The sequence below is a fragment of the Haliotis rufescens genome, unplaced genomic scaffold, assembly GCF_023055435.1.
Source record: "Haliotis rufescens isolate VD_foot unplaced genomic scaffold, xgHalRufe1.0.p SCAF_35, whole genome shotgun sequence".
In the NCBI taxonomy this organism is placed as follows: Eukaryota; Metazoa; Mollusca; class Gastropoda; order Lepetellida; family Haliotidae; genus Haliotis; species Haliotis rufescens.
In genome coordinates, this window is record NW_025964057.1 from 4,953,601 (window position 1) to 4,974,657 (window position 21,057).

Here is a 21,057-nt window from a genome sequence, read left to right on the forward strand (position 1 = left end):
TTTATATTTTCTATGACCTGTTGTAGCGTGACATCAGCTCACGCAGCACTTGCTCTCCAGCTTTCAGCCGTACAACACATAGTTATATTCGCGCATTCATCTATAGTTCGTTGCACCCACCCACCCACCCTGTTATCCTTAATTCCAAGTTATTCAAGCTTTGCAGTTGTCAATTGGTGGAATTTTACTGGAGCATAATGTTTGTATATAATGATGTTGTCATGAATAAAATGTTGCGGATGGGCGGGGTGCTGGTGGACTGCATTACAAGTTACATTTGGCGTCTTGGGATACATCCCAAATTATAAATTATTTAGGATAGGGTTACCCGCTTTACAGCAGGAACCAATTTATCCATTCTGCTTTACAGCAGATGGCTTAGAGTCCGCTTTACAGCGGATGGTCAGCTTGGCAACAATAGTTGCCCTCGCTCATGGTTTTTGCAATGGTACTTGCCTGGCAGCGATAGCTGTATAGCAACATGGGTTGCTTGGCAACGGTAGTTGCAGGGCAGCGGGCGCTGCATTGGTAAGCAACATGGGTTGCTTGGCAACGGTAGTTGCGGGGCAGCAGATGCTGCATCGGTAAGCAACATGGGTTGCTTGGCAGCGGTTGCTGCAGTTGGGGTTGCTTAACAGGGGTTAAGCTCATTGACGTAGTCTACCAGTACCTCCACATCTGCGACCATTTCATCCAATAATATCTCTTGTCTTAATTTGAAGCTCCGCTATCATGCATGATGGCGGAGCCTGTCATAATGGAGCCATGTCCTTATATAAATAGAACAATATTCTGGATGCCCCTGACTACACTACAGATAATCTTATTACCACCATCCATGTCTATTTGGTTTCTCTACTTCCAGCGTATACAGCACGATTGTCTTGAGTCTAATATGCAATTTTTCAACAATGTTAATATTGTGTGTTTCATATATTCTGCTGTGTCAACTGTAAATTCTATAACTGTCCGGTGAAATAGTGTACCCGTGTCACAGTTACAGCTGGTCTGCAGTGTTTGATTTGTCCATGTGTTGGGCAGTTCACTCACTGCTGCCTGTATTGTAGAGGCAAGTCCAACAACTGTCCGGTGAAATAGTGTACCCGTGTCACAGTTACAGCTGGTCTGCAGTGTTGGGCAGTTCACTCACTGCTGCCTGTATTGTAGAGGCAAGTCAACAAGCCAGCAGCAATGGAGTCCCATACTTCCCTTAGCAAAACCATTTTGTTTTGTTTGAGCTTAAGCTTAAGGAGGTCTTTATGGCTTTCACATAAAGCAAATGTTTACTGTGTGTTTACTTAACAGTGAACACACATGAGACCGGGGTAGAAGGGCAATGGCTGTTTGTCCTTGCTCAGGTTACCAGTTATCTGTGAAAGCAATGGTTTACGCCTATGTAAGGTGGGCACTGACAACGTCTATAATAGAAACCAATACCACACTTGTAGAAACCAAATATCTCTTGATGTTGACGAAACACTTGACTGAAAATGTTATTATGTGTAATACACACGTGGATAATTAAATGTCAGTAGATCTATTGGCAGACTTTTTATGGCCTCCAGTATTTTCTGGAGATATCTAAATGTCATCTAACATACCTAACCCGGTGACCTGCCCTGAAGGAAGTGCATATGGTGTGTCAGTTCATGACACAAGTGAGGAACCATGGTGTTCCACGTATCAGTGCATACATACATGCATAGTTTGGCTCCTGCATGGTGCAGGTGTCCCGTGTACTACCAGCAATCAGGTGTCCCATGCACTACCAACAATCAGGTGTCCCATGTACTACCAACAATCAGGTGTCCCATGTACTACCAACAATCAGGTGTCCCATGTACTACCAACAATCAGGTGTCCCATGTACTACCAACAATCAGGTGTCCCATGTACTACCAGCAATCAGGTGTCCCATGTACTACCAACAATCAGGTGTCCCATGTACTACCAACAATCAGGTGTCCCATGTACTACCAACAATCAGGTGTCCCATGCACTACCAACAATCAGGTGTCCCATGTACTACCAGCAATCAAGTGTCCCATGTACTACCAACAATCAGGTGTCCCATGTACTACCAACAATCAAGTGTCCCATGTACTACCAACAATCAGGTGTCCCATGTACTACCAACAATCAGGTGTCCCGTGTACTACCAACAATCAGGTGTCCCATGTACTACCAACAATCAGGTGTCCCATGTACTACCAACAATCAAGTGTCCCTTGTACTACCAACAATCAGGTGTCCCGTGTACTACCAACAATCAGGTGTCCCATGCACTACCAACAATCAGGTGTCCCATGTACTACCAACAATCAGGTGTCCCATGCACTACCAACAATCAGGTGTCCCATGTACTACCAACAATCAGGTGTCCCATGTACTACCAACAATCAGGTGTCCCATGCACTACCAACAATCAGGTGTCCCATGCACTACCAACAATGAGCTGTCCCATATACTACCAACTATCAGGTGTCCTATGTGCTACCAACAATCAGGTGTCCCATGTACTACCAACAATCAGGTGTCCCATGCACTACCAACAATCAGGTATCCCATGCACTACCAACAATCATGTGTCCCATGTACAACCAACAATCAAGTGTCCCTTGTACTACCAACAATCAGGTGTCCCATGCACTACCAACAATCAGGTGTCCCATGCACAACCAACAATCAGGTGTCCCATGTACTACCAGCAATCAGGTGTCCCATGTACTACCAACTATCAGGTGTCCCATGTACTACCAACAATCAGGTGTCCCATGCACCAACAATCAGGTGTCCCATGCACTACCAACAATCAGGTGTCCCATGTACTACCAACAATCATGTGTCCCATGTACTACCAACAATCAAGTGTCCCTTGTACTACCAACAATCAGGTGTCCCATGCACTACCAACAATCAGGTGTCCCGTGCACTACCAACAATCAGGAGTCCCGTGCACTACCAACAATCAGGTGTCCCATGTACTACCAACAATCAGGTGTCCCATGTACAACCAACAATCAAGTGTCCCTTGTACTACCAACAATCAGATGTCCCATGTACTACCAACAATCAAGTGTCCCATGTACTACCAACAATCAAGTGTCCCTTGTACTACCAACAATCAGGTGTCCCATGCACTACCAACAATCAGGTGTCCCATGCACTACCAACAATGAGCTGTCCCATATACTACCAACTATCAGGTGTCCTATGTGCTACCAACAATCAGGTGTCCCATGTACTACCAACAATCAGGTGTCCCATGCACTACCAACAATCAGGCATCCCATGCACTACCAACAATCAGGTGTCCCATGTACAACCAACAATCAAGTGTCCCTTGTACTACCAACAATCAGGTGTCCCATGCACTACCAACAATCAGGTGTCCCATGCACAACCAACAATCAGGTGTCCCATGTACTACCAGCAATCAGGTGTCCCATGTACTACCAACTATCAGGTGTCCCATGTACTACCAACAATCAGGTGTCCCATGTACTACCAACAATCAGGTGTCCCATGCACTACCAACAATCAGGTGTCCCATGTACTACCAACAATCATGTGTCCCATGTACTACCAACAATCATGTGTCCCATGTACTACCAACAATCAAGTGTCCCATGTACTACCAACAATCAGGTGTCCCATGCACTACCAACTATTAGGTGTCCCATGTACTACCAACTATCAGGTGTCCCGTGTACTACCAACAATCAGGTGTCCCATGCACTACCAACAATCAGGTGTCCCGTGTACTACCAACAATCAGGTGTCCCATGTACTACCAACAATCAGGTGTCCCATATACTACCAACTATCAGGTGTCCCATGTACTACCAACAATCAGGTGTCCCATATACTACCAACTATCAGGTGTCCCATGTACTACCAACAATCAGATGTCCCATATACTACCAACAATCAGGTGTCCCATATACTACAAAGCATTAGATATCCCATATACTACAAAGCATTAGATGTCCCATATACTACAAAGCATTAGATATCCCATATACTACAAAGCATTAGATGTCCCATACACTACAAAGCATTAGATATCCCATATACTACAAAGCATTAGATGTCCCATACACTACAAAGCATTAGATATCCCATATACTACAAAGCAGTACATGTCCCATGCACTACAAAGCACTAGATGTCCCATATACTACAAAGCATTACATGTCCCATATACTACAAAGCCTTAGATGTTCCATATACTACAAAGTATTAGATGTCCCATATACTACAAAGCATTACATGTCCCATGCACTACAAAGTATTACATGTCCCATGCACTACAAAGCATTACATGTCCCATGCACTACAAAGTATTACATGTCCCATATACTACAAAGCATTAGATGTCCCATGCACTACAAAGTATTAGATGTCCCATATACTACAAAGTATTAGATGTCCCATGCACTACAAAGCATTAGATGTCCCATATACTACAAAGTATTACATCTCCCATGCACTACAAAGTATTAGATGTCCCATGCACTACAAAGTATTACATGTCCCATATACTACAAAGTATTACATGTCCCATATACTACAAAGGATTACATGTCCCATATACTACAAAGTATTACATGTCCCATATACTACAAAGTATTACATGTCCCATATACTACAAAGTATTACATGTCCCATATACTACAAAGTATTAGATGTCCCATGCACTACAAAGTATTACATCTCCCATGCACTACAAAGTATTACATGTCCCATATACTACAAAGCATTACATGTCCCATGCACTACAAAGTATTAGATGTCCCATATACTACAAAGCATTACATGTCCCATGCACTACAAAGCATTAGATGTCCCATATACTACAAAGCATTACATGTCCCATGCACTACAAAGCATTACATGTCCCATGCACTACAAAGCATTAGATGTCCCATATACTACAAAGTATTAGATGTCCCATATACTACAAAGTATTAGATGTCCATGCACTACAAAGTATTAGATGTCCCATGCACTACAAAGTATTAGATGTCCCATGCACTACAAAGCATTAGATGTCCCATGCACTACAAAGCATTACATGTCCCATGCACTACAAAGTATTAGATGTCCATGCACTACAAAGTATTAGATGTCCATGCACTACAAAGTATTAGATGTCCCATATACTACAAAGTATTAGATGTCCATGCACTACAAAGTATTAGATGTCCATGCACTACAAAGTATTAGATGTCCATGCACTACAAAGTATTACATGTCCCATGCACTACAAAGTATTAGATGTCCATGCACTACAAAGTATTAGATGTCCATGCACTACAAAGTATTAGATGTCCCATATACTACAAAGTATTAGATGTCCCATATACTACAAAGCATTACATCTCCCATGCACTAGAAAGTATTAGATGTCCCATATACTACAAAGTATTAGATGTCCATGCACTACAAAGTATTAGATGTCCCATGCACTACAAAGTATTAGATGTCCATGCACTACAAAGTATTACATCTCCCATGCACTACAACGCATTAGATGTCCCATATACTACAAAGCATTAGATGTCCATGCACTACAAAGTATTAGATGTCCCATGCACTACAAAGCATTACATGTCCATGCACTACAAAGTATTACATGTCCCATGCACTACAAAGTATTAGATGTCCATGCACTACAAAGTATTACATCTCCCATGCACTACAAAGTATTAGATGTCCCATATACTACAAAGCATTACATGTCCCATGCACTACAAAGTATTAGATGTCCCATGCACTACAAAGCATTACATGTCCCATGCACTACAAAGTATTAGATGTCCCATGCACTACAAAGCATTAGATGTCCCATGCACTACAAAGTATTAGATGTCCCATATACTACAAAGCATTAGATGTCCCATATACTACAAAGCATTAGATGTCCATATACTACAAAGCATTAGATGTCCCATATACTACAAAGCATTAGATGTCCCATGCACTACAAAGTATTACATGTCCCATGCACTACAAAGCATTACATGTCCCATGCACTACAAAGTATTAGATGTCCATATACTACAAAGTATTACATGTCCCATATACTACAAAGCATTACATGTCCCATGCACTACAAAGTATTAGATGTCCATATACTACAAAGCATTACATGTCCCATGCACTACAAAGTATTAGATGTCCATATACTACAAAGTATTAGATGTCCATATACTACAAAGTATTAGATGTCCCATGCACTACAAAGCATTAGATGTCCCATACACTACAAAGCATTAGATGTCCCATATACTACAAAGCATTACATCTCCCATGCACTACTAAGTATTAGATGTCCCATATACTACAAAGTATTAGATGTCCCATATACTACAAAGCATTAGATGTCCCATATACTACAAAGTATTAGATGTCCCATATACTACAAAGTATTAGATGTCCCATATACTACAAAGCATTAGATGTCCCATATACTACAAAGTATTAGATGTCCCATATACTACAAAGTATTAGATGTCCATATACTACAAAGCATTACATGTCCCATATACTACAAAGTATTACATCTCCCATGCACTACAAAGTATTAGATGTCCCATATACTACAAAGTATTAGATGTCCATGCACTACAAAGTATTAGATGTCCATATACTACAAAGTATTAGATGTCCATGCACTACAAAGCATTAAATGTCCCATATACTACAAAGCATTACATCTCCCATGCACTACAAAGTATTAGATGTCCCATATACTACAAAGCATTACATCTCCCATGCACTACAAAGTATTAGATGTCCCATGCACTACAAAGTATTAGATGTCCATGCACTACAAAGTATTAGATGTCCATGCACTACAAAGCATTAAATGTCCCATATACTACAAAGCATTACATCTCCCATGCACTACAAAGTATTAGATGTCCCATATACTACAAAGCATTACATCTCCCATGCACTACAAAGTATTAGATGTCCCATGCACTACAAAGTATTAGATGTCCATGCACTACAAAGTATTAGATGTCCATGCACTACAAAGCATTAAATGTCCCATATACTACAAAGCATTACATCTCCCATGCACTACAAAGTATTAGATGTCCCATATACTACAAAGTATTAGATGTCCATGCACTACAAAGCATTAGATGTCCATGCACTACAAAGTATTACATCTCCCATGCACTACAACGCATTAGATGTCCCATATACTACAAAGTATTAGATGTCCCATATACTACAAAGCATTACATGTCCCATGCACTACAAAGTATTAGATGTCCCATGCACTACAAAGCATTACATGTCCCATGCACTACAAAGCATTACATCTCCCATGCACTACAAAGTATTAGATGTCCCATGCACTACAAAGCATTACATGTCCCATGCACTACAAAGTATTAGATGTCCATATACTACAAAGCATTACATGTCCCATATACTACAAAGCATTAGATGTCCATATACTACAAAGCATTAGATGTCCCATGCACTACAAAGCATTAGATGTCCCATATACTACAAAGCATTAGATGTACCATATACTACAAAGCATTAGATGTCCCATATACTACAAAGCATTAGAAGTCCCATATACTACAAAGCATTAGATGTCCCATGCACTACAAAGCATTAAATGTCCCATATACTACAAAGCATTAGATGTCCCATATACTACAAAGCATTAGATGTCCCATATACTACAAAGCATTAGATGTCCCATATACTACAAAGCATTACATGTCCCATGCACTACAAAGTATTAGATGTCCATATACTACAAAGCATTACATGTCCCATATACTACAAAGCATTAGATGTCCATATACTACAAAGCATTAGATGTCCCATGCACTACAAAGCATTAGATGTCCCATATACTACAAAGCATTAGATGTACCATATACTACAAAGCATTAGATGTCCCATATACTACAAAGCATTAGAAGTCCCATATACTACAAAGCATTAGATGTCCCATGCACTACAAAGCATTAAATGTCCCATATACTACAAAGCATTAGATGTCCCATATACTACAAAGCATTAGATGTCCCATATACTACAAAGCATTAGATGTCCCATATACTACAAAGCATTAGATGTCCATATACTACAAAGCATTAGATGTCCCATGCACTACAAAGCATTAGATGTCCCATATACTACAAAGCATTAGATGTCCCATGCACTACAAAGCATTAGATGTCCATATACTACAAAGCATTAGAAGTCCCATATACTACAAAGCATTAGATGTCCCATATACTACAAAGCATTAGATGTCCCATATACTACAAAGCATTAGATGTCCCATATACTACAAAGCATTAGATGTCCCATGCACTACAAAGCATTAGATGTCCCATATACTACAAAGCATTAGATGTCCCATGCACTACAAAGCATTAGAAGTCCCATATACTACAAAGCATTAGATGTCCCATATACTACAAAGCATTAGATGTCCCATGCATTACCCTGAATCAAGTCTACCCAGTCACTGTTGACCCGACAAGGGAATGCCTCGTAGATTATATTGTCCGAGTCACCTGTCAGTTTAGGGTTCCCCATTGATTTTATGTCATAACAAGTGTATTTCAGGGGGAAACTATTGAACACCACGCCTGTTTAACAAGCAAGAGATTAGTGGTGTAATATTAACATGGCTTTCTATTTACACTGATTGTTTTTTACAAATCTGGATGACGTCATGGTGCATCCTGTTATCTGTGTGTCATTGTGTTTGTGAGAAGATTCCTCCACACCTGTGGGTGAGAAGCCCAGTTTAGATAACTGGTATCAAACATATGTGTGCGATCGAATTCCAGGTCTGTGATTAGTTACCCCATGATTATGACCTAAGGTCAGATTATCACAGACGTCTTTCATGATTGTAAGTCATTGTGCTTTCTTGTGCTTCAGTCGATTTCACCAACATCTGTGGTGCAACTTTATGGTTTTAAAGTGTTTAATAAATGTTCTATGATCTTATCTAATTAGGAGATAACCATACTGTGTTTTCAATGTAGAACTAGGTTACCTGTATCTAATTAGGAGATAACCATACTATGTCTTCAATGTAGAACTAGGTTACCTGTATCTAATTAGGAGATAACCATACTGTGTCTTCAATGTAGAACTAGGTTACCTGTATCTAATTAGGAGATAACCATACTATGTCTTCAATGTAGAACTAGGTTACCTGTATCTAATTAGGAGATAACCATACTGTGTCTTCAATGTAGAACTAGGTTACCTGTATCTTAATAGGAGATAACCATACTGTGTTTTCAATGTAGAACTAGGTTACCTGTATCTAATTAGGAGATAACCATACTGTGTCTTCAATGTAGAACTAGGTTACCTGTATCTAATTAGGAGATAACCACACTGTGTTTTCAATGTAGAACTAGGTTACCTGTATCTAATTAGGAGATAACCATACTGTGTTTTCAATGTAGAACTAGGTTACCTGTATCTAATTAGGAGATAACCATACTATGTCTTCAATGTAGAACTAGGTTACCTGTATCTAATTAGGAGATAACCATACTGTGTTTTCAATGTAGAACTAGGTTACCTGTATCTAATTAGGAGATAACCATACTACGTCTTCAATGTAGAACTAGGTTACCTGTATCTTAATAGGAGATAACCATACTGTGTTTTCAATGTAGAACTAGGTTACCTGTATTTTATTAGGAGATAACCATACTGTGTTTTCAATGTAGAACTAGGTTACCTGTATCTAATTAGGAGATAACCACACTGTGTTTTCAATGTAGAACTAGGTTACCTGTATCTAATTAGGAGATAACCACACTGTGTTTTCAATGTAGAACTAGGTTACCTGTATCTAATTAGGAGATAACCATACTGTGTTTTCAATGTAGAACTAGGTTACCTGTATCTAATTAGGAGATATTCATACTGTGTTTTCAATGTAGAACTAGGTTACCTGTATCTAATTAGGAGATAACCATACTATGTCTTCAATGTAGAACTAGGTTACCTGTATCTAATTAGGAGATAACCATACTGTGTTTTCAATGTAGAACTAGGTTACCTGTATCTTATTAGGAGATAACCATACTGTGTTTTCAATGTAGAACTAGGTTACCTGTATCTAATTAGGAGATAACCACACTGTGTTTTCAATGTAGAACTAGGTTACCTGTATCTAATTAGGAGATAACCATACTATGTCTTCAATGTAGAACTAGGTTACCTGTATCTAATAAGGAGATAACCATACTGTGTTTTCAATGTAGAACTAGGTTACCTGTATCTAATTAGGAGATAACCACACTGTGTTTTCAATGTAGAACTAGGTTACCTGTATCTAATTAGGAGATAACCATACTGTGTTTTCAATGTAGAACTAGGTTACCTGTATCTAATTAGGAGATAACCACACTGTGTTTTCAATGTAGAACTAGGTTACCTGTATCTAATTAGGAGATAACCATACTGTGTTTTCAATGTAGAACTAGGTTACCTGTATCTAATTAGGAGATAACCATACTATGTCTTCAATGTAGAACTAGGTTACCTGTATCTAATTAGGAGATAACCATACTGTGTTTTCAATGTAGAACTAGGTTACCTGTATCTAATTAGGACATAACCATACTGTGTTTTCAATGTAGAACTAGGTTACCTGTATCTAATTAGGAGATAACCACACTGTGTTTTCAATGTAGAACTAGGTTACCTGTATCTAATTAGGAGATAACCATACTGTGTTTTCAATGTAGAACTAGGTTACCTGTATCTAATTAGGAGATAACCATACTGTGTTTTCAATGTAGAACTAGGTTACCTGTATCTAATTAGGAGATAACCATACTGTATTTTCAATGTAGAACTAGGTTACCTGTATCTAATTAGGAGATAACCACACTGTGTTTTCAATGTAGAACTAGGTTACCTGTATCTAATTAGGAGATAACCATACTGTGTTTTCAATGTAGAACTAGGTTACCTGTATCTAATAAGGAGATAACCATACTGTGTTTTCAATGTAGAACTAGGTTACCTGTATCTAATTAGGAGATAACCATACTGTGTTTTCAATGTAGAACTAGGTTACCTGTATCTAATTAGGAGATAACCATACTATGTCTTCAATGTAGAACTAGGTTACCTGTATCTAATTAGGAGATAACCATACTGTGTTTTCAATGTAGAACTAGGTTACCTGTATCTAATTAGGAGATAACCATACTGTGTTTTCAATGTAGAACTAGGTTACCTGTATCTAATTAGGAGATAACCATACTGTGTCTTCAATGTAGAACTAGGTTACCTGTATCTAATTAGGAGATAACCATACTGTGTTTTCAATGTAGAACTAGGTTACCTGTATCTAATTAGGAGATAACCATACTATGTCTTCAATGTAGAACTAGGTTACCTGTATCTAATTAGGAGATAACCATACTGTGTTTTCAATGTAGAACTAGGTTACCTGTATCTAATTAGGAGATAACCATACTACGTCTTCAATGTAGAACTAGGTTACCTGTATCTTAATAGGAGATAACCATACTGTGTTTTCAATGTAGAACTAGGTTACCTGTATTTTATTAGGAGATAACCATACTGTGTTTTCAATGTAGAACTAGGTTACCTGTATCTAATTAGGAGATAACCACACTGTGTTTTCAACGTAGAACTAGGTTACCTGTATCTACTTAGGAGATAACCATACTGTGTTTTCAATGTAGAACTAGGTTACCTGTATCTAATTAGGAGATAACCATACTATGTCTTCAATGTAGAACTAGGTTACCTGTATCTAATTAGGAGATAACCATACTGTGTTTTCAATGTAGAACTAGGTTACCTGTATCTAATTAGGAGATAACCATACTGTGTTTTCAATGTAGAACTAGGTTACCTGTATCTTAATAGGAGATAACCACACTGTGTTTTCAATGTAGAACTAGGTTACCTGTATCTAATTAGGAGATAACCATACTGTGTTTTCAATGTAGAACTAGGTTACCTGTAGATTTAACTGCACTTAATTGAATTTGGAACCGAACGCTCAGCATGAGGCATGGGTTGAGTCCAGTGCTTTGAGTGCGTTATCGATCTGAATTATGGAGTCACCAAACAACATATGGCGCTGTATATACTCAAGCGGTTTATTTACACCGTAATACTTCACTCAAACATTATGACGTCATATTATAGTAACTGCATGTGTGCATTTTGTAACCTGTAATTGTAGATATTATTATTCAAATATGCCTACAGACAATGACTGAAAAAAAGTAATATTCTATGAATATTAGCTTCTGCAGTGATGCGGCCATCAAACCAGCTGTTTCAATCAGAGGGGGTTATTGTGATTTAATAGCCTCTGAATGACCAATCAGAATCGAGTAAATTCCAAATTCATGGTAAAATGTGCATTATCACCATCACCTTTGATAATCAACAAATATGGCTCTTTCGTTACTCATGACTGTTATGTGCTAAGTATTAATGTGCCATTGCGATATTCAAAATATACTACTCAAAGTTTGCTAAGGATCACCACCTTAAAAGTTATATTTCAAATTTTGTGCATCTGTTGAAATAGCCAAAGACATTATTGCATGAAGACATGTTTAATGAATAAAAGCCTGTGAACACATATGTGAAACTCTCTGTAGCGGGTATTTGATCTACATGATGTGTTCACAGCCTGGCACCGTCGTAGTATGCTCCCAATAAATGTCTGGATGACAGTAAGAGCATTATGTGTCGTGAGAGGGTGATCTGCAGCTGGTTCCACATGTGTTCGATAGGGAATAGGTCTGATAACCGGGCTGGCCACTCCATGTGGACAATGGTCTCATACTCAAAATAGGCATGAACGACCCTGGCACAATGAGGTCGTGAGTAATTGTCCATGAAGATGAAGTCCTGTCCGATTGCTCCCCCATACGGTCTCATCCCTTCCAGGGTGCACCTGTCATCGTGCCCAGCTGTAGGACATGGAGATTGGTTCTCCCAGCTCTACTGATCCCACCCCAAATCATGATTGAGCCCATACCATATTGGGTATGTTTGGCTTCGTTGGAATCCTGAAATCTTTCTCCTCGTTTACATCTCATTCGGGCATGATGATCTGTGAAGTCCTGAAAGCATCTTAATTCATCAGTGAAAATAACTGGAACGCAGTCCTGGTCTGTGAAATTGACATGAATGCATGCCCTCTGTGACCGGAGATCAGCCTCACAGTGTGCTTGTGCCTATCATTTACCTTACAAAATTACTTTTGCATATATACACAGGCAATGTGAAAAGGCACCTGCATGCAAACTCTTAAGACCTGCACATTATGCTCAGTAACCACAGTAGTTGTGTGAGGGAGCCTTTCATTTTATATGTTTCTCTGTTAGATGATGACCCTGAATGAGTTCAAGGACATGTATGGTGCCATTGAGCGCCATCACCATGACCTCAAACTGGCCCATCTTACAGGGAAAACCCAGGACCTGATGTAAGTGTGCTTGAAGCCAGGACCTGATGTAAGGGTTTGAAGCCAGCGCCTGATGTAAGTGTGCTTGAAGCCAGGAACTGATGTAAGGGTTTGAAGCCAGGACCTGATGTGAGTGTTTGAAGCCAGGACCTGATGTAAGTGTTTGAAGCAGGGACCTGATGTAAGGGTTTGAAGCCAGGACCTGATGTAAGTGTTGGAAGCCAGGACCTGATGTAAGGGTTTGAAGGTAGGACCTGATGTAAGGGTTTGAAGCCAGGACCTGATGTAAGTGTTTGAAGCAGGGACCTGATGTAAGGGTTTGAAGCCAGGACCTGATGTAAGTGTTGGAAGCCAGGACCTGATGTTAGGGTTTGAAGCCAGGACCTGATGTAAGGGTTTGAAGCTAGGACCTGATGTAAGGGTTTGAAGCCAGGACCTGATGTAAGTGTTTGAAGCAGGGACCTGATGCAAGGGTTTGAAGCCAGGACCTGATGTAAGTGTTGGAAACCAGGACCTGATGTAAGGGTTTGAAGCTAGGACCTGATGTAAGGGTTGGAAACCAGGACCTGATGTAAGTGTTGGAAGCTAGGACCTGATGTAAGGGTTTGAAGCCAGGACCTGATGTAAGTGTTTGAAGCCAGGACCTGATGTAAGGGTTTGAAGCCAGGAGCTGATGTAAGTGTTTAAAGCAGGGACCTGATGTAAGGGTTTGAAGCCAGGACCTGATGTAAGTCTGTGTAAAGCCAGGACCTGATGTAAGTCTGCTTGAAGCCAGGACCTGATGTAAGTGTTTGAAGCTAGGACCTGATGTAACTGCTTGAAGCCAGAACCTGATGTGAGTGTTTGAAGCCACGACCTGATGTAAATGCTTGCAGCCAGGACCTGATGTCAGTGTTTGAAGCTAGGACCTGATGTAATGGCTTGAAGCCAGAACCTGATGTAAGTGTTTGAAGCCAAGACCTGATGTAAGTGTTTGAAGCCAAGACCTGATGTAAGTGTTTGAAGCCAGGACTTGATGTAAGTGCTTGAAGCCAGAACCTGATGTAAGTGTTTGAAGCCAGAACCTGATGTAAGTGTTTGAAGCTAGGACTTGATGTAAGTGCTTGAAGCCAGGACCTGATGTAAGTGCTTGAAGCCAGAACCTGATGTAAGTGTTTGAAGCCAGAACCTGATGTAAGTGTTTGAAGCTAGGACTTGATGTAAGTGCTTGAAGCTAGGACTTGATGTAAGTGCTTGAAGCCAGGACCTGATGTAAGTGCTTGAAGCCAGAACCTGATGTAAGTGTTTGAAGCCAGAACCTGATGTAAGTGTTTGAAGCTAGGACTTGATGTAAGTGCTTGAAGCTAGGACTTGATGTAAGTGCTTGAAGCTAGGACTTGATGTAAGTGCTGGAAGCCAGAACCTGATGTAAGTGCTTGAAGCCAGGACCTGATGTAAGTGTTTGAAGCTAGGACTTGATGTAAGTGCTTGAAGCTAGGACTTGATGTAAGTGCTTGAAGCCAGGACCTGATGTAAGTGCTTGAAGCTAGGACTTGATGTAAGTGCTTGAAGCTAGGACTTGATGTAAGTGCTGGAAGCCAGGACCTGATGTAAGTGCTTGAAGCCAGAACCTGATGTAAGTGCTTGAAGCTAGGACTTGATGTAAGTGCTTGAAGCCAGGACCTGATGTAAGTGCTGGAAGCCAGGACCTGATGTAAGTGCTTGAAGCTAGGACTTGATGTAAGTGCTTGAAGCTAGGACTTGATGTAAGTGCTTGAAGCTAGGACTTGATGTAAGTGCTTGAAGCCAGGACCTGATGTAAGTGCTTGAAGCTAGGACTTGATGTAAGTGCTTGAAGCTAGGACTTGATGTAAGTGCTGGAAGCCAGGACCTGATGTAAGTGCTTGAAGCCAGGACCTGATGTAAGTGTTTGAAGCTAGGACTTGATGTAAGTGCTTGAAGCCAGAACCTGATGTAAGTGTTTGAAGCTAGGACTTGATGTAAGTGCTGGAAGCTAGGACCTGATGTAAGTGCTTGAAGCCAGGACCTGATGTAAGTGCTTGAAGCCAGAACCTGATGTAAGTGCTTGAAGCCAGGACCTGATGTAAGTGCTTGAAGCCAGGACCTGATGTAAGTGCTTGAAGCCAGAACCTGATGTAAGTGCTTGAAGCCAGGACCTGATGTAAGTGTTTGAAGCCAGGACCTGATGTAAGTGCTGGAAGCCAGAACCTGATGTACAAGTGTGTCCCTCTGTTGCAGGGATCAGGCAGAGCGGGACACCAGGTTCTACCACATCCTTGTCCAGATGCTGAGTGAAGTTAAGGAGTAAGTGATCTCTGAGTAGTTGTGTTCAGTTTACATTGCTCAGTGACCTAGCCACTATCTATAGGATGTGGTGAACTAATGCTGTTTTGTGCTACCGTTGTGTGAATATGATGTGACCTGTTCCAGGGTGAAGTCTGGCAAGCAGCAGGAGAGTCTGAGGAAGGTGTACACATGGTATCTGGCCAACAAGCATGTGCTGTACTCCGGTCCGGTCAGTCACTAGTCCACCAGTCTGTCACTAGTCCATCAGTCAGTCACAAATCCATCAGTCAGTGACTAGTCAACCAGTCAGTGACTAGTCCACCAGTCAGTCACTAGTCCACCAGTCTGTCACTAGTCCACCAGACTGTCACTAGTCCACCAGTCTGTCACGTGTCCACCAGTCTGTCACTAGTCCACCAGTCTGTCACTAGTCCACCAGTCTGTCACTTGTCCACCAGTCTGTCACTTGTCCACCAGTCTGTCACTAGTCCATCAGTGTGTCACTAGTCCACCAGTCAGTCACTATTCCACCAGTCTGTCAGTTGTCCACCGGTCTGTCACTTGTCCACCAGTCTATCACTAGTCCACCAGTCAGTCAGTTGTCCACCAGTCTGTCACTAGTCCGTATGTCAGTCAGTTGTCCACCAGTCTGTCACTAGTCCATCAGTCAGTGACTAGTCCACCAGTCTGTCACTAGTCCACCAGTCTGTCACTAGTCCACCAGTCTGTCACTTGTCCACCAGTCTGTCACTTGTCCACCAGTCTGTCACTTGTCCACCAGTCTGTCACTAGTCCACCTGTCTGTCACTAGTCCACCAGTCTGTCACTAGTCCATCAGTGTGTCACTAGTCCACCAGTCAGTCACTAGTCCACCTGTCTGTCACTTGTCCACCAGTCTGTCACTTGTCCACCAGTCTGTCACTTGTCCACCAGTCTGTCACTTGTCCACCAGTCTGTCACTTGTCCATCAGTCTGTCACTTGTCCATCAGTCTGTCACTAGTCCATCAGTGTGTCACTAGTCCACCAGTCAGTCACTAGTCCACCTGTCTGTCACTTGTCCACCAGTCTGTCACTTGTCCACCAGTCTGTCACTTGTCCACCAGTCTGTCACTAGTCCATCAGTCAGTGACTAGTCCACCAGTCTGTCACTTGTCCATCAGTCTGTCACTTGTCCACCAGTCTGTCACTAGTCCACCAGTCAGTCACTAGTCCACCTGTCTGTCACTTGTCCACCAGTCTGTCACTTGTCCACCAGTCTGTCACTAGTCCACCTGTCTGTCACTAGTCCACCAGTCTGTCACTAGTCCATCAGTGTGTCACTAGTCCACCAGTCAGTCACTAGTCCACCTGTCTGTCACTTGTCCACCAGTCTGTCACTTGTCCACCAGTCTGTCACTTGTCCACCAGTCTGTCACTTGTCCACCAGTCTGTCACTTGTCCATCAGTCTGTCACTTGTCCATCAGTCTGTCACTAGTCCATCAGTGTGTCACTAGTCCACCAGTCAGTCACTAGTCCACCTGTCTGTCACTTGTCCACCAGTCTGTCACTTGTCCACCAGTCTGTCACTTGTCCACCAGTCTGTCACTAGTCCATCAGTCAGTGACTAGTCCACCAGTCTGTCACTAGTCCATCAGTGTGTCACTAGTCCACCAGTCAGTCACTAGTCCACCTGTCTGTCACTTGTCCACCAGTCTGTCACTTGTCCACCAGTCTGTCACTAGTCCATCAGTCAGTGACTAGTCCACCAGTCTGTCACTTGTCCATCAGTCTGTCACTTGTCCACCAGTCTGTCACTAGTCCACCAGTCAGTCACTAGTCCACCTGTCTGTCACGTGTCCACCTGTCCTTCACTAGTCCACCTATCTATCACTTGTAACAAGTTGGTGATGTAGTTGTGCTTTCTCCTTGCAGCACTTCGGTCGTATCTATCAGCGACAGGCAGCGCAGGAGGTGCTGAAGAAAGCCACTTCCCCTCGAAATCCCCCACCTAGTCGTGACAGCCACCGCGTTGGCAGTGAGAGGAGCAGGTCGTCCTCACAACGCTACGCCAATATGGCCAATGGGCGCTCCACTAATCACAGCTCACCAGAGAAGGTGCGTCCTACTAATTCTACAGTGTCAGCATGTGGGGGCTGCAATGTACTTGTCTGTGTGTTAGTCCTGATTTAATGTGTGTTAGTCCTGATTTAGTGTGTGTGAGTCCTGATTTAGTGTGTGTTAGTCATGATTTAGTGTGTGTGAGTCCTGATTTAGTGTGTGTGAGTCCTGATTTAGTGTGTGTTAGTCCTGATTTAGTGTATGTTAGTCCTGATTTAGTGTGTGTTAGTCCTGATTTAGGTTGTCTGAGTCCTGATTTAGTGTGTTTTAGTCCTGATTTAGTGTGTTTTCGTCATGATTTAGTGTGTGTGAATCCTGATTTAGTGTGTGTTAGTCCTGATTTAGTGTGTGTTAGTCCTGATTTAGTGTGTGTTAGTCCTGATTTAGTGTGTGTTAGTCCTGATTTAGTGTGTGTTAGTCCTGATTATGTCTCCCCCAGAATGGAGGGAGACATATTGTTTTTGGCACGGTTCCCGTCCCGTCGATTTAGTGTGTGTGAGTGTTGATTTTAGTGTGTGTTAGTCCTGATTTAGTGTGTGTGAGTCTTGATTTAGTGTATGTTAGTCCTGATTTAGGTGTGTGAGTCCTGATTTAGTGTGTGTTAGTCCTAATTTAGTGTGTGTGAGTCCTGATTTAGTGTGTGTTAGTCCTGATTTAGTGTGTGTTAGTCCTAATTTAGTGTGTGTTAGTCCTGATTTAGTGTATGTTAGTCCTGATTTAGTTTGTGTGTGAGTCCTGATTTAGTGTGTGTGAGTCCTGATTTAGTGTGTGAGTCCTGATTTAGTGTGTGTTAGTCCTGATTTAGTGTGTGTTAGTCCTGATTTAGTGTGTGTTAGTCCTGATTTAGTGTGTGTTAGTCATGATTTAGTGTGTGTGAGTCCTGATTTAGTGTGTGTTAGTCCTGATTTAGTGTGTGTGAGTCCTGATTTAGTGTGTGTTAGTCCTGATTATGTCTCCCCCAGAATGGAGGGAGACATATTGTTTTTGGCACGGTTCCCGTCGGCGTCGGCGTTGACGTTTCCACCGTTTCCGGACCATAACTCAGAAACTGTTTAATATTTTTTCGCGAAACTTTGTATACACATTAACCCAGCACTGAAGTGGTGCCTTTTGCTATTTAGAGATTTTTGACATTTTTATTTTCTCTCGTTTCCATGGAGATAAGTTGAACATAGGCTCTGAATGGGGGTAAGCTTGGTTTCCGGACCATAACTCGGAAACCGTTTAATATTTTTTCGCGAAACTTTGTATACACTTTAACCCAGCACTGAAGTGGTGCCTTTTGCTATTTAGAGATTTTTGACGTTTTTATTTTTTCTCGTTTCCATGGAGATAAGTTGAACATAGGCTCTGAATGGGGGTAAGCTTTGTTTCCTGACCATAACTCAGAAACCGTTTAATATTTTTTCGCGAAACTTTGTATGCACATTAACCCAGCACTGAAGTGGTGCCCATTAGTTGTTTGAAATTTCTAGGAGTTCTATTTTTGTCTCTGTTATTTAGTAATGGAGGGTGGGAATGAAGAGATGGGGTTTAACGTGAAGTAAACGAATGAATGCGGGTTAGGGGAGTGGGGGGAGACATATGTTTTTACGAGTAAAAACACTTTCTAGTTTAGTGTGTGTTAGTCCTGATTTAGTGTGTGTGAGTCCTGATTTAGTGTATGTTAGTCCTGATTTAGTGTGTTAGTCCTGATTTAGTGTGTGTTAGTCCTGATTTAGTGTGTGTGAGTCCTGATTTAGTGTATGTTAGCCCTGATTTAGTGTGTGTTAGTCCTGATTTAGTGTGTGTTAGTCCTGATTTAGTGTGTGTTTGTCCTGATTTAGTGTGTGTTAGTCCTGATTTAGTGTGTTAGTCCTGATTTAGTGTGTGTTATTCCTGATTTAGTGTGTGTGAGTCCTGATTTAGTGTGTGTTAGTCCTGATTTAGTGTGTGTTAGTCCTGATTTAGTGTGTGTTAGTCCTGATTTAGTGTGTTTTAGTCCTGATTTAGTGTGTGTGAGTCCTGATTTAGTGTGTGTTAGTCCTGATTATGTCTCCCCCAGAATGGAGGGAGACATATTGTTTTTGGCACGGTTCCCGTCGGCGTCGGCGTTGGCGTTTCCACCGTTTCCGGACCATAACTCAGAAACTGTTTAATATTTTTTCGCGAAACTTTGTATACACATTAACCCAGCACTGAAGTGGTGCCTTTTGCTATTTAGAGATTTTTGACATTTTTATTTTTTCTCGTTTCCATGGAGATAAGTTGAACATAGGCTCTGAATGGGGGTAAGCTTGGTTTCCGGACCATAACTCGGAAACCGTTTAATATTTTTTCGCGAAACTTTGTATACACTTTAACCCAGCACTGAAGTGGTGCCTTTTGCTATTTAGAGATTTTTGACATTTTTATTTTTTCTTGTTTCCATGGAGATAAGTTGAACATAGGCTCTGAATGGGGGTAAGCTTTGTTTCCTGACCATAACTCAGAAACCGTTTAATATTTTTTCGCGAAACTTTGTATACACATTAACCCAGCACTGAAGTGGTGCCCATTAGTTGTTTGAAATTTCTAGGAGTTCTATTTTTGTCTCTGTTATTTAGTAATGGAGGGTGGGAATGAAGAGATGGGGTTTAACGTGAAGTAAACGAATGAATGCGGGTTAGGGGAGTGGGGGGAGACATATGTTTTTACGAGTAAAAACACTTTCTAGTTTAGTGTGTGTTAGTCCTGATTTAGTGTGTGTGAGTCCTGATTTAGTGTATGTTAGTCCTGATTTAGTGTGTGTTAGTCCTGATTTAGTGTGTGTTAGTCCTGATTTAGTGTATGTTAGTCCTGATTTAGTGTGTGTTAGTCCTGATTTAGTGTGTGTTAGTCCTGATTTGGTGTGTATGAGTCCTGATTTAGTGTGTGTTAGTCCTGATTTAGTGTGTGTGAGTCCTGATTTAGTGTGTGTGAGTCCTGATTTAGTGTGTATGAGTCCTGATTTAGTGTGTGTTAGTCCTGATTTAGTGTGTATGAGTCATGATTTAGTGTGTGTGAGTCCTGATTTAGTGTGTGTGAGTCCTGATTTAGTGTGTGTGAGTCCTGATTTAGTGTGTATGAGTCATGATTTAGTTAGTATGAATCTGACCATGGTTTTATCTCCACTTTGTTGGGGAATGCAAAAGTATGCATGAAACTTATCATGTGCATGTT

General features: G+C 41.1%; 1 protein-coding gene across 5 annotated transcripts in view; it reads left to right on the forward strand.

Annotated features, from left to right (window-relative positions):
• The window catches only part of LOC124127673, a 187,825-nt gene that overhangs the window by 18,474 nt on the left and 148,294 nt on the right, over positions 1–21,057 (forward strand). For 3 of the 5 annotated variants that reach the window (XM_048381021.1, XM_048381019.1, XM_048381020.1), the window contains exons 2-5: positions 13,413–13,513; positions 15,731–15,796; positions 15,923–16,007; positions 17,692–17,874. In XM_048381021.1, coding sequence (XP_048236978.1) covers positions 13,413–13,513; positions 15,731–15,796; positions 15,923–16,007; positions 17,692–17,874 — 435 coding nt within the window. Of the gene's footprint in view, positions 1–13,412; positions 13,514–13,548; positions 13,568–15,155; positions 15,160–15,730; positions 15,797–15,922; positions 16,008–17,691; positions 17,875–21,057 lie in introns of those variants that run through there. The other 2 variants (XM_048381023.1, XM_048381022.1) reach the window with 2 other exon arrangements.